General features: G+C 49.7%; 1 protein-coding gene across 1 annotated transcript in view; it reads left to right on the top strand.

The window, feature by feature from the left end:
* Window positions 1–15,000, top strand: part of bbs9 (Bardet-Biedl syndrome 9) — an 85,777-nt gene that overhangs the window by 17,548 nt on the left and 53,229 nt on the right. The window contains exons 7-13 of the mRNA XM_031576947.2: window positions 1,169–1,253; window positions 1,546–1,729; window positions 5,142–5,271; window positions 11,243–11,424; window positions 12,708–12,784; window positions 12,976–13,029; window positions 13,609–13,710. Of these exons, the coding sequence (XP_031432807.1) occupies window positions 1,169–1,253; window positions 1,546–1,729; window positions 5,142–5,271; window positions 11,243–11,424; window positions 12,708–12,784; window positions 12,976–13,029; window positions 13,609–13,710 (814 nt within the window). The remainder of the gene's footprint in view (window positions 1–1,168; window positions 1,254–1,545; window positions 1,730–5,141; window positions 5,272–11,242; window positions 11,425–12,707; window positions 12,785–12,975; window positions 13,030–13,608; window positions 13,711–15,000) is intronic.

Consider the following 15,000-nt stretch of genomic DNA (forward strand, 5'->3'; position numbering starts at 1 on the left):
AGAAGCTGTGTTTTTCTTTTCACGGTTCATGCTTGGCCACGTCGCTCCTGAAACATGCCGCGTATTGATTGAAATAACAAAATGGCTGCCCCTGTCTGTGCGTGTGTGTGTGTCAGTGTGTGTACTTGTAGAAAGGTGCACTCTTCGTTTTGGCTTGTTCCCTCTGGTTTCCATAACATTACTCACGTTCACGTTATGATAGCTTTGGAAAGTCTCACTCCTTCAGAATTCTTTTTTTTTCCATCCAAAAAATCCCAGCCACCCACACATCCCCACACATGTGCGCCACACGTTCCCACACTTTCACAGACACACACACACACACACACACACACACACACACACACTCACACATATGCAGATCACACACACACACACACACAACTTCACATTTTTCACAAAACATAAACACGCAAACACACACGCAGTGTGAGCGCTCCCCGTGGGCTGGCCGGTCCGCACGCCCCGCTGAATGTCTGCACACACTAAGGGCGCATGCCGCTGAATAATCAGGCCCTTCAGGACTTATGTTTCTCATATGGAACGTTAATGACTCCCTGCGTTTGGACGGGTCAACATTGAGCAACTCAGGCCTCAGCTGCGCTTGCTTAAGCCCTCCGTGCACCACGCTCTCAGTCGACTCTCGACCGGTCAGCGGCGGCGAGAGAGAGAGAGAGCGAAACCATCCGCTCTGTTCTCCTCACACTCCCAGTCACGCTGAAGGTATCCAGCGCATAGCGCGGTGCCAGGCTAACGCGTTTACAGTTGTCAGGCCCTGTTCACAACACTAAGCAGGCCACGGTTATCAATGCCAGTGCTTCAGCTACCAGATTTGGGCGAAAAAATCATTTGCGGCTCACGTCAGGCTGCCAGAGCTGATTTGGTCTTGGATGGTTTGTGCTCAGCTAACAGATGGGTGGATATTAACTGCAAATGTTTGAAAAATTTGGCAGCACCAGTAGTATGCGGCTGCACATTGTATATATTTACATTACATTTACATTTAGTCATTTAGCAGACGCTTTTATCCAAAGCGACTTACAAGGATGTATACACATTTTTACATTTAAATATATATAAATGTATATCTTAAATGAAGCGCCAGCATGCGCCAGCATGCGTCTGCAGATTGTCCTCAACGAGCTGACTGGGGCTTCTCTTGGCGCAGGTACGAGACGCTGGCCGTGGCCACAGACGCAGACACCAGGCAGGAGGGAGAGCAGCAGAGCAAGAGTGCTGGGAAGAGACTGCAGGTGAGCTGGAGATGACATGAATGGAGTTCATTTAGTGTGTGTGGATGGGTTTACTATGGTGTGGGAGCTAAGTGGCTTCATTTGTATGTAAAAAGAGAGAAAATCCACAGAGCGTGTGGCTCTCATTAATGGGATCTTTTTTTTTTCTCGGTGTACTGAAAATGTCACTAACCAACATTGTTAAACGTTGCTTATCAATCTTGTTATGGATTTTTTTTCTTTTGCCCTTTCAATCAAAATATTTATGAAATAACCAAATGTGTGTTAAATGCTGCTTTGAATGTTCTCACAGGCTGACTGGACACTGATCCTGGGTGAGGGAGCCCTGGACATCGTCATTCCTTCTTTCTCCCCGTCGGCTCACTCCATCTTTGTGCTGGGCGAGAGGAACCTGTACTGCCTGAAAGACAATGGGCAGATCCGCTTCATGAAGAAGCTGGAGTACAACTCCAGCTGCTTCCTCCCCTATGCTGCAGGTACGGTGTCCAGTCACACACAAACGCACACACTCATACACATACACACACACACACACACACACACACACACACACACACACACACACACACACACACACACACACACACGTACAACTCCAGCTGCTTCCTCCCCTACGCTGCAGGTACGGTGTCCAGTCTGGGACAGACCAGGCCGTCTCGCACCCCTCCCTCACCACACACCCCCTTTTTTTTATCTGATGTTCACCACGAGCATATTCTAGTGCACCGCAGGAACAGTTTAAGAACCTAAACACCTGGCTTGTTTGATTGACATTTTTGATGAGATGAGACATTTTGTGATCCATGACATCTGATGTACTCTCCCTTGAACCCTGAGCCAGGAGGTGGTCCAAGTGTTTTAGTCCATTAGTGTTTGTGTGCGATTTCCAGACTCTCAACTAATATGGCAGGTTTGGAACAGGCTTTTACAGTAAGAAGCCTGTTCCAAACCTGCCATATTAGTTGAGAGTCTGGAAATCACACACTAAGAACCCTTACTCACCCTTACCTAACCTAGTGGTAACTCAAACATAAAGCCTGTGACACACCAGGCCAATGGTCGACTGTTGGCCACTATCGGGCTGTCGGTGAGCGTCTGTGGCCTACGTTTTTGCGGTGTGTCCCGCAGTGTTGGCACTAATTGGAACCCTGTGGCTTTTTGGCCAATTAAGCATGTTGCATCGGCGGCGGAGCCAATCTGTGAGCGTGATCACTCTGATTGGCTTAACAGGGACTGAACAGGAAAGAGCTAAGCGAAAAAAAATGTATCAGAGGTTTTATTTATCTCCAGCTCTTGATACAGGTTCGGGAAAACTCCTTAAGCCTGTCGCTGTATCGATGATTTCACCCATTTAGTGCGGTTTCTCCTTATTTTTCACCTCTGCCTCTTACTTTCTTCTTCCACAACCAAAAAACCAAGGGCTGACAACGCCAGTGCCATTTGCACCTTCTTATTCTCGATTTGAAGTAGCTATACTACCAAACGTTGCTTTGTCTATGGTTTGTTTCTTCTCACGCAGGCGCAGAATGTATGCCAGTTGGCCGTTGTGCAGAACGTATGAGCTAGTTGGCTGCAGTCTTAGCGGTGTGTTCAAGTGAAACGTTTTGGCCCAGACTCAGGCGGTGTGAGGCGATTCAACAGTTCTTTGATGTCGGTTTGGTGTGTCTCTGGCTTAACACACTTGGCTCTGAAGAGAGGATTTACCTGGCCATATTAACTAGCATAGATCTAAAGACCTGTCCGAAGCAAAACAACAGAGTGCTTACAGAAGTCTTTGCAAGTCTGCATGAATTCCGTATAATGTGTTCTTCACAGCTCTCAAGCACAGACCAACTCCTCCCTCAGTCTTGGCAGCATGAGAGCTGAACCTGCAAGGCAGTATTGCTTCAGAGACTCAGCAAGTGGATATAGTTTTATAGTGCTGACCGTACACCCAAGCATACACACACAAACAGTCGGGAAGGGGCTCTCTCTCTCACTCTCACTCTCACTCTCACTCTCACTCTCACACACACACACATACACACACACACACACACACACACACTCATACATAGACACACACACTCATAAATACACACACACACACTCATACACACACACACGCACAAACGCACACACACGCACACACACACACACACACTCATACACACACACACACACACACACGCACACACACACACACACACACTCATACACACACACACACACACACTCTCACACTCTCACACTCGCACACACACACACACACACACACACTCACACACTCACACACTTGCACACACACACACACACACACACACACACACACACACACACACACTCACACACTCTCACACTTGCACACACAGGGTGTTCACCTGGCTGAATGCCTCTGAGAACAGAGCGTGTGTAGTCTGTGGTAATCCCCGAGCGTTGCTCCAGTAATAACTTCCAGCGGGAGCCCTCTCCAGCTGAGTCCACTTATGCGGCCGCCGAGTGCTGTTTGTGTGAGGAGGAGAGGAGAGGAGAGGAGAGGAGAAGAGAAGAGGAGGTAACACATTAGGCGAGAGAGCAGAGCATCAGCGCTGGTTCTGAAAACTAATGGCACCTGCTTCTCCTGATGGGATGGTCATGTTGCACTTGCTGTCACGCTCACACACACACGCTCTCTCACGTGTACACACACGCACAAGCACTCTGATTGACTCTCCATATGTCTCTGTGTCCGAACCACAGTACTGTACAAAAGAGTAAAGGCATGAAGCACAGGTGACTGCATTTAGCAACCTGTTTTGTCCAAAAGAAAAGGCTGCATCACTCAGCAGTTTCTTTTCTAAGCTGTCACGCTTGCTGAAAGAATGTTTTCTCCACGGACAGCCGTTTCCTGCCATTGTACCGTGGTTAAGTTGTTTTAGATCAAGTTTCGGCCAAGCTGTTGGAGCTCACATTGTTTGAGCTGGAGCCTCGTGGTGTGGCAGGACATTTTGGTATATTTAACAAGTTTCACCTTGGCTCAGAACAATATGGCAACCTTTTCTCCCTCTGCAAACTATTCCTCCTCACATCACCGCCCACCCTTTTCTCCAGGGACATGATCTGGGATCCACGTGACAGTGGCACTAATCTCCCATCTTAATAACTTCCATCTCTGGGCACATGCAGATGTCTAGACACACACACACGCACGCGCACACACACACACACACACACACACACACACACACAAACACACACACAAACACACACACAGAACTACAGACACACACGCACACACACACACACACACATACACAAACACAGGCACACCATCTCAAGGTGAGGTCGTTCCAGTAAAACCACTGCCATATGTCCGTCTGATCGAGAGCTATTTTTATGGTACTTGGCCACAGACGCAGGATGTTTTGGGGGAGGGGGAGATGGATTGGGTGGGGGACGGGGGGCCACAGCCTTGGCCTTGCAGTCCGTTCTTTTTGTGTAAAATGAGAAACGAGGGCTGAGAGTCGGCTTTGAAGTAGCATTGCGGGCACATCGAGGGACAGGGGGTCTTTTGGCCCTCGTGACTACCTGTAGAGTGGCCCTCTCTGCATGGTGACTCCTGCCATCTTTACCCCTGTGCTTTATCACTGCATAGGCAGCTGGCACCTAAAACCTGCTCTGGCTCATTGGCACACCCAGTGCATGAGCGCCCAGGGTACTGGCCTGTCTGCCTTTCTGGAACCTCCCGCCCCCCCCCCCCCCCCCCCCGACTCCAGAATCCAGACGCGGGGGTGGGGAGAAACCCCTGGCTGAGGTTCCCCATGTATTTGACACGGTCACGTTCTGGACGCCAGTGTTTGGTATTTTGTGTTTTGTACTGCAGTTTTCCATGGCAAAACCTTTTTATTTTCCACCTCTTGTGTTCCACAGTCGGCGAGGGGACGACCAACGTGCTGATGGCTAATTATAACAACATGCTGCTGGTTTACCAGGACGTCACACTGAAGTGGGCCGCCCAGCTCTCTTGTGTACCTGTGGCTGTGCGGGTCGCCAACTTCCAGTAAGTATATAGCAAAGCATAAAACTGTGTTTGTGTGGTGTGTGTGTGTGTGTGTGTGTGTGTGTGTGTGTGTGTGTGCGAGAGCTGACTGAGCTCATGTTCCTCCATTGATGTCATCTCTCAAATGTTTTGGTCATTTCTCTCTGATTTTCCTCTGGTGTCGGGATTGTCATAAATTAAGGAATTAGGGAACACTTGGGCCCTATTTAGCCGCTAGCTGCTCATTTTCCCCTCAGAGCTGTCCACCTGACATCTGAGCACCCTCAGCTTGGTCTAGCAGGAATCACGAGAGGCCCGCTGTGTCTGGGAGCCCTGGCTGCACTTTGGCCGACTCACTTTTCCTCTGGGCCGTCCAGCCTTCAGAGAGCTCGGCCTCTCTCCCGAGCACCACGTAATGCCAAGCAGCACTCACTTACAGCACGCTCACACACACACACACGCTCACACTCACACACACACTCACACACACACTCACACACACACTCACACACACACTCACACACACACTCACACACACACTCACACACACACTCACACACACTCACACACTCACACACACACACACACACACTCACAGTCACACTCACACTCACACTCACACACACACACACACGCTCACACACACACACGCTCACACACGCACACACACACACACACACACACACGCTCACACACACACGCTCACACACACACGCTCACACACACTCACAGTCCACTGGGCCAGCGCTGAAAGTGTTTATAAGCTGAAGACCAACATAAACCCAGTTCATTGCCTCAGCTGTGAAGACTAACACAACACCCCGTCCAGTAATTCCAGACTCATTCAGTGTATTGGACCAACACCAACACAGAACCAGTACACATCCTATAGTAATAAAGAACCTTAAATAATGATAGAGTAAACCCCATCTGTACCCCCATTTGTTTTGTCATTATCAGCAATGCTGCTGTTGCTTGCTGCTGTGTGTGTGTGTGTGTGTGTGTGTGTGTGTGTGTGTGTGTGTGTGTGTGTGTGTGTGTGTGTGTGTGTGTGTGTGTCTGTGTCTCTGTGTGTGTGTGTGTGTGTGTGTGTGTGTGTGTGTGTGTCTGTATCTGTGTGTCTGTATCTGTGCGTCTGTATCTGTGTGTGACTGTGACTGTGACTGACTTTTTTTAGTGTGAGTGTGAGTGTCTGTGTGTGTGTGTGTGTGTGTGTGTGTGTGTGTGTGTGTGCTCTCATCCAGTCTCCTACTGTCCATACTGTATGCCCCAGAGCGCGCCTGAAAACTGAGCGTGAGATTCACTGAATTCTCCTCCCCCTCCTATTGGAGCTGGAAGTGGGTGGGGTGGGTGTGTGGGTGGGTGTGTGTGTGTGTGTGTGTGTGTGTGTGTGTGTGTGTGTGTGTGTGTGTGTGTGTGTGTGTGTGTGGGGGGGGTTCACTGCCGCTTTGCGTTTCTTCCACTTTTTTTTTTTTCTCTCTCTCTCTTTTCCCCCTCTTTCTTCTCTTGCTGTGACTGTTTACCGGGATTCTTTCTCATCTGATAACGTAACGGATACCCCTGTGGGGCCTGCCGTGGGCCGGAGGAGGGTCCGCTGGCGGGGCGTTTCGGCGGCGCTCCCCTCCATGGGTCACTCGCTCCTGCTTTGTCTGCTCCTCTCCACTGATATTAGCTCCACATTAAAAGAGTGTGTCTGTCAGCAGTCCCAAAATGAGCTTTTTGTCCTTGCGCCGGGCTCAGATCTCGACCTGCCTCGGACCTCGATGTGCAACCACACACACACACACACACACACACACACACACACACACACACACACACACACGCTCACACACACACTCACAGTCACACTCACACTCACACTCACACTCACACTCACACACACACACACACACACACACACACACTCACAGTCACACTCACACTCACACTCACACTCTCACACACACACACACCACACACACACACACACACACACACACACACACACACACACACACACACACACACACACACACACTCTGTCCCTAAGTGGGTAAATGGGTGGGCCTCCTGTCTTTTACCTATCAAGCCAACAGAGGGAATGGGGCTTGTGTTGACCTTTGTGCTTCTACACAAAACTCTGTATTTTATCTCCCTGTCTCTCTATCTCTCTTTCTCAGTCTCTGTCCCTCCTTCATTTCTCCATCTTTCATTTTCTCTTTATCTCTACGTTACTCTCCCCACAAAAACACTAAACAATCAAACCACTCCCACATCAGAAATGGCAAACGGCAATTTTTAATCGTTTAGATAATCTGATCACAAAATGCATTTTCTCAGAGCCACACCACACAGGAAATGACTTTAGCATGCTTTTATATCAGCCAACCAATCTAGACAGATAAGGGACCTAATATCATGGTCAAAATGGCTGTAATCAGGCCGTAATTTTACACAATTGTTACACAAACACTGATGAATAATGATGCACTTCAGATCAACGCCCATTTATGTCTTATGAAGCTGATGTGTTTGTAATGAGAAACAGTTCAATCTGTCCCCCAGGCACCTCTATTAGAGAAGGCTAACATTTGGCTGACATTCCACCTTTCCTCCACTCCTTGTAGGCAAAAGAAGTAGCCTGACGTGGCTGTGCTTTGCAATGACGCTACGTGTTTAGCGACAACGTGTTTAAATTTGATGGCAAAGTGGACAAAAACAAGGCTGACTTTCCACTTAAAACCCACCAGCAATTTGACAGAAACACCACTCTCCGCTGCTGTTTTCTTTTCTGGTTAGGGTAATCCCTTTACCGCCACCCTCACAAGTCATTGGATTGGTGTACTTTCTCAAGCTCAGTGTTCAGCACGCAAACACGCCACCCACATATAGCCCATATTCTCTTTTGGCTCTTGTCCCGAGAATAATATTGTAAGGTATGTCTAGCTTCACAAGACTCACAAAGAGATTTCACACCTCAGTGTGTCTCATTTGTGTGGAGCATACATTCACACATTCACACAGTCAAGCATTTCTACCTAGAGATAGTCACACTTCCTCGGTAAGATCGTGCTTTCAGCTGTAATGATAACATTTGATAGTCCAGCAAGTGGCTTTGGATAAAAGCTTTTCGTAAATAAAAGTAAAAATACATTTAAAAATGTCTACCATGTGCCACGCCCTGGACTTTTTTCTCCTGTTTTTCTTTTTGTATCAGGCCCCTCGTAAAGCTCCTTAAGGGGCCCGCTGTACTTGAACCGTATGAAAGGGCTGGGCTGACCGCAGGGGCCTCGGACGGCTCCAGAATTAGCGCCTGTTCCAGCGCTGCCGTTTCACAGCTGGACACTTTTACCACCCAGATCGCCCAGGATGCCTCCGCACCGATCCCGCCCGCCCGGCCGCCCGCCCGCAGCAGGGAGGCAGGGAGGCAGGGACCCCACAGCAAGCTGGGCCACAAGACTCTAAACCAACACACCTCCCACTGGACACACACACACACACACACACACACACACACACACACACACACACACACACACACACACACACACACACACACACACACACACACACACACACACACGTACATGTATACATATGCCCACACACGCATACATATACAGCACATACCAAAACACACACATATACAGACTCATACACACATGGACTTCAGTGAAACTCCCGCTGGACACACTCATGCATACACTTTCAAAGGCAAAAGTAGATTAAAGCACTTACATTTTGGACGAATACGTACTCATGCAACAGGAGGTGCAAACCCATATACATACACACACACATTCCCACACAGGCATGTACACACATGACAAATACAAACACATACAAACATAAACACAAACACAAACACAGACCAACCTATACATACACTCCGTAGAGTTCTGGATCATAGTCTCAGAACCAGCACTCCTTCCTCTAGACAACCACACGGATACAAAGACAAAACACACACACACACACACACACACACACACACACACACACACACACACACACACACCGTGCACCATGTATCCATGCACACATGCAGGCCCGTGTCCTGGCATATGTGTTCCTGTATACTCACAGAGCCACATTCATTCACACACATGTGCATTCATTTATGTAAATACAGATGGACACACACATCAAGGCACATAAGTAAGCTTAAACACATGAAAAACCCACACAGGCATGCACATGGACACACACACACACACACACACACACACACACACACACACACACACACACACACACACACACACACACACACACCATACACTGTATGGGCTAGTCTACCACAACACTGCCGGTGGCCATTCAGTGTCAGCAGGCTGAGAGGCCTGGTGCAGTGGTTAGGGGTTTAAAATGTCACTTAATGAACCTGCTGATGGGAATCTCTCCTATTTCATTACCTTCCCTCGCTCGAACTCTTAACTCTCGCGCACGCACACACACTCTTCAGTCCTCACAGCGCACTGTCTAAAAGCCCTTCCAGCTGCCACCCAATCTCCACACCACAAACTGATTGCCGGTGTGGTGCGCACCGTCAAAGTAAGGAAGTATAGCGCTGCACCTCGCTGACTGGTCTCCCCTTACAGCATGGTGACAGATTCCTGGTCCCTCTGTCAGCCGGGATTACCGCGAGCGTGGTTGTCAGCCGCGGCCCCGGATGAATGCGAGCGCCTGGCGTGCAGCGAAAAGGGATGCAGAGTCAGAGAGCCAGATCACATCCAGGGTACAGTTCACCGGGATTAATGTAAATGGATTAAGGTAGATTTGCGGTTTGGGTTCGGGTGAGTCACGGGTTGGTAATGATCAGAGTGCAAGGGAGTGAAGTGGACCATGTCGGCGGTGGGGGGTTGGGGGGGTGACTTTCATTTACTGTAGCTTGGGGGGAGTGAGTTAGGTTGGGTGAGTGGATAGGATTCGGTTGCGCATTCAGGTTGTGGTGGGTGAATTAAGCTGTGGTCAGGCGGGGGTGTGGGGTGAATCATGATCAGGATCAGTGGTGGGAGGGTTGTGGTTGGAGTTTACGGTTGGGGTTAAGGGGGCCAGTGAGGTGCTGGAAGTGTCAGCGTTAGGTCGAGTATGACCATAGAGGGTCATGGGTAGGTCATGAGAGGGTGATGTCAACCCCAAAAGGTGGTGGGTCTGGGGTATTTGGGGGGGGAGTGGGTGCGTTGGGAGCAGCATGTAGGTGTGTGTGTGTCTGTGTGTGTGTGTGTTTGTGTGTGTGTGTGTTTGTGTGTGTGAAGCTGCCATAAAGTTTTTTTTTTATCCCCCCTCAGTCGCCCTGCCCTCCCATGCAGGTGCGGGATCTGGCATTGCCTTGGGCCTCCTCTGCTGGAATTACGGCCTTCCCTGGCTGGGAAAGACAACACATCTGCAAACAGTTAGCAGCTCGGCTCAGCTCGGCCCGCCGGCCCAGCCCTCTGAGCCCTGGCCCTCTTCCTCTGGGGCAGCGATCCGTGAGGCGCGGGAGCACCCTCCCCCCGCACCCGCCCCTCCCGCCCTCTGTTCACTGTTTTCCCCTTTAGTCTCGGCTCCTGCCCGGGCTGCCTGATGACTGAGGTTTCACAGCGCGTTTCCTCCAGCGCTCAGTGCCGCTCCTGGGCGCGCCAGGGGGCTTTCACGCTATCCTTTTCTTCCTCTCGCTCCCCTTTCTTCCTCTCGTCTGTCCGTCCGGGGGTAAGGGGCCGGAGTCGTTTCCAGCGCTCTCGTTTTCAGGCGAGCGTTCGCAGGCTCTTCCTATGGGCCGCCGAGTTTTATGTCAGGCTGTTATTCTTCTTTTATTTTATTTTTCTTGCCTCTCATGTTTTTTTTCAGTTGCTATTAAATTTCTTCAAAAATGAATACCTTTACCTACTGTGCTTTTTTTTTCTTTTCAATTCCAGCACACCTCAGACTTGCCTCGAGTCGTTGCATTCATGATTCTTTAACCTCCCTCTCCATCCTTCTCCTCTCCCTTCATCCCTCTCTCCTCCCCCCTCCTCCTCTGTCCTCCCAGGGAGCTGAAGGGCCTGGTGGTGACGCTGAGCTCCGAGGGCCACCTCCAGTGCTCCTACATGGGCACGGACCCCTCCTTCTTCACCGCGCCCAAGGTGGAGGCGCGGGAGGTCAACTACGAGGAGGTGGACACCGAGATGAGGACGCTGCAGAAGATCATCAGAGAAACCACCAAGACCCAGGGTGAGGCTGGGCGGCTAGCCGCGGAAATGCAGTTGGGTGTCAGTCAGTCGCTTCAGAGTGGAGGGCACTTCAGTCAGGCTCAAGTCAATGCTGTAGATTGCAAGTTACAGCGGTGTGGATGAAGTGCCCATTTATGGCCTGAGTCTCCATCTGCAGAGACATTTATGTATGTTTTTGCTTTGTCCAGAATTGCCTGTGAGAAACGCATGGATTAATATGTTGGGGTTGAACTTGTAAGATCTCTGACCCAGACCCTTGAGGTTAAGCCAGCACGCATAGCTCACGTTCATAAACCATCCAACAAAACCATGAGGTCGATCTGGAACGCCTAAATCACTCCCAGAATTGCACACTTTGTCAGCTACAACATACTTTATCAATCAGTCAGTTGCCGTTGCTTTATTGCCAAACATAAAGGTTTTTTTCCCCTCCTTCCCAAGCACATTTTAATGTCTCTGCCAAGTACCCTACACAGGTAGCTTAAATAAATAGGCTGCCTGTAACAGGAGCCCTGGCCCAGGTGTTGTGGTGGTACCACAGCATTTTATAGGCCTCTGGCCTGCTGGAAGAGTGGGCCGTGCGCATCAGGGCTCCACCTGTTTGGAAGGCGACGGAGAACCCCCTATACCCCCACCATTCTGCTTTCTCTCTCTCTCTCCCTCTCTCTCTCTCTCTCTCTCTCTCTCTCTTTCTTCTTTCTTTCTTTCTTTCTTTCTCTCTCTCTCTCTCTCTCTCTCTCTCTTCTCTCTCTCTCTCTCTCTCCCCCTCTCTCTCTCTTCTTTCTTTCTTTCTCTCTCCCCCTCTCTCTCTCTCTCTCTTTCTTTTTCTCTCTCTCTCTCTCTCTCTCTTTCTCTCTCTCCCTCTCCCCCCCCCCCTCTCTCTCTCTGTCTTCCTTTGTGTCCAGTTTGACTCATGGCTCAGATTCCCCCCGTCATCCTTAATAAAGTTCTGCGAACTTCGAGTGCTCAGTGTTTTTCTGACATGGGGGGGGGGGAGATTCACCTCCGTGTGAATTTACGGCGGTGTCTGGCCTCGGCGTTCCGCCCTCCTCCGGGGAGGATTGCGTTTTTATTGCCGGGGCTTTGAGGGGAGGGAGTAGTCCAGCGAGATGGGAGCGGGATGGGAAAACAGAGGCCTGCTCGCCGCCAGCACCTGAGAATATGCGCTTCTCCCCTCGCTCTCGAAAACCTCTCGCAACTCAAAACATGGCCATCGTTCTCTCTCACACGCTGTGTGTCTCACACTCTTTCTCTCCTTCTCTCTTCACTTTCTCTCTCTCTCAGACATCCTTCCACGGGCGGACATGGAGGATGAACTGATAATCACAGCCTCTGTCTCCACGGATTTGGATGCAGTCTCGGTATGCCAGCATTTCATTTTGGTCAATCTCTCTCTCACACATTTCTTTGGTCTACAGTAGTGTAGACCGGTACAATGGTACCCTACATTTTACGAGATTTTTAGATTTAGATTTTTTATCTCTGTGCCCCTCTTTAATTTTTCTATTCTCTTTCTCTTTCTCTCTCTCTTTCTCTCTCTCTCATACCACAGCAAGCCCTCCTCCCAGAGATCAATGGTGCGACTGTCCCTTCCGTCACTGTCCAGGTATGAAGATGGTTCTCTGTTATATGTCATTATACAGCAGCCTGGCTGAAGGGTCCTCATAGATAGGCAGCCTTACACATGCCCGCCCATACCATCCCTTTGACCTATCTGTGTGTTACCCTGTTTCTCACTCCATCTCTTTCTCCTTTTCCCTGCAAAATGCCACTTCCCCAATCTGTCCCTCTCTTCTTCTCTGTGTAATCTGCTCTATCACTCTTTTTTTTTGTTTGTCAATGTCTGTCCATCTCATTTTTCTCCAATATTTCATTGCCATCTTTTACCGTCCCTTCACTTTGTCTGTGTATGTTGTCCTGTTTCCTACTCACTCCCACCCTCCACGTCTCTCTCTCTCTCTCTCTCTCTCTCTTTCTGCTCTTCCCTGCAATACACCACTTCTCCCATCTCTCTCTCTCTCTCTCTTCTCTCTTCTCTCTCTCTCTCTCTCTGTGTGTTGCTCCCTTACCACTCTGTTTCTGGTTGTCGATGTCTCTCCATCTCATATTTCTCAATATTTCATTGCCCTACTCAAGCCCCTCTCCGTGTCCTCTCCTCTCCTCTCCCTACATCTGCTCCTCACAGATCAAAGTGAAGAGTCGGAGCGTGGTGCAGAACCCCAAGATGACTGTGTGTGTTCAGCCCCCACTGGCTGTCTCCCAGGACCAGTTTGGCCTGGACTCTCTGGGTAAGGCTGGAAAGAGAGGGAAAGAGTGTGTGTGTGAGTGGGTGAGAGGGCAACTGTGTGTGTGTGTGTTGTGTGTGTGTGTGTGTTTTGGTATGTCTGTGCGTGTGTATGTGTTGGTGTGTGTGTGTGGGTTGGTGTGTCTGTGTCTGCCTACATGAATGCAATAATACAATAAGGAATATAGATAAGATTATTTGAGACGGCTGTCCCATGTACAGTTGAGTTGGGTCACAAGGTCTAGCCATTTAGTACACAGAGAAGGTGCCAGTCACTGTTTGCTGACTTTGATTATTCATGTTATTCAGGTGACCGCATCAGTTGTATAGCATTATGTGCATACCCTTAGCCAATATCATCGTGGCTTGTCTGAGGACGAGGTGGGCAGGATGAATGGCCTGGGCTTTTTTGAGGCGCAGTGATGTTACTGTAAGACACCAGTGAACTCCTACTGTAAAGACAGGCTTAGGCTCTTAACCTGTTCAAAATGCAAATGCAATGCACTTAAATAATGTATTTGTATAACTTTGCTTTTTGTATTCTTTTTTGCGCTGCTTTGGTGCTGCTTTGTAAACACCAGCCGTGGTCATGTTCATGTCAAAGTGCAATAACAGCCTCACAGCGAGTCGAACCCCGCCTGAGGAGCAGTAATGACCACACACACATGACACAGAAGATGAATGGTCCAGCCCCTCCAGCAATGCTTTTTATCTCCCCCTTGACACACACACACACACAGACACACACACACACACTGACACACACACATACACCACACCCTCAGCCCCCCTCTGGAAAACCTCTTACCCTCCTCTGGTTCACAGCCGTTCTGACAGGGTGAATCTTCACAGAGCCAGACCACTTGCACTTGTCACTGTGGAGACAAAAGGGGCTGTGAGCAGGCCAGAGCCTGTCTGTGGAGCGCTGTGTGTGTGTGTGTGTGTGTGTGTGGGGGGGGGGGGGGGGGGACTTCAAGAGGTCCGCTCCCTCCAATTCCACTGCTCTACGTGGCAGAGAGGGATGGCTGCACCACAAACTGGCCCAGCGGGGTTGACCAGGTGATCCCATTGAAGCGGGATTTCATAAAACATGCCTAAAAGTGCACCTTTTTTACTGGCTGCTGTACAGCCGGAGGAACCGGGCTGATTCTCACTGTTCTGAGGTCAGCTGCCCAGAGGGTGGAGGTCAAGAGGAGGTTTGTTTGCATCTGTTCTGTGGCCAGTGAGGTCTACGGTAGCAGCAGCAACAGCAGCGGTGCTGGCAGATAATTCATCGATTCAACGTGCTCCAAG

Source organism: Clupea harengus, chromosome 11 (genome assembly GCF_900700415.2).
Source record: "Clupea harengus chromosome 11, Ch_v2.0.2, whole genome shotgun sequence".
Classification (NCBI taxonomy): Eukaryota; Metazoa; Chordata; class Actinopteri; order Clupeiformes; family Clupeidae; genus Clupea; species Clupea harengus.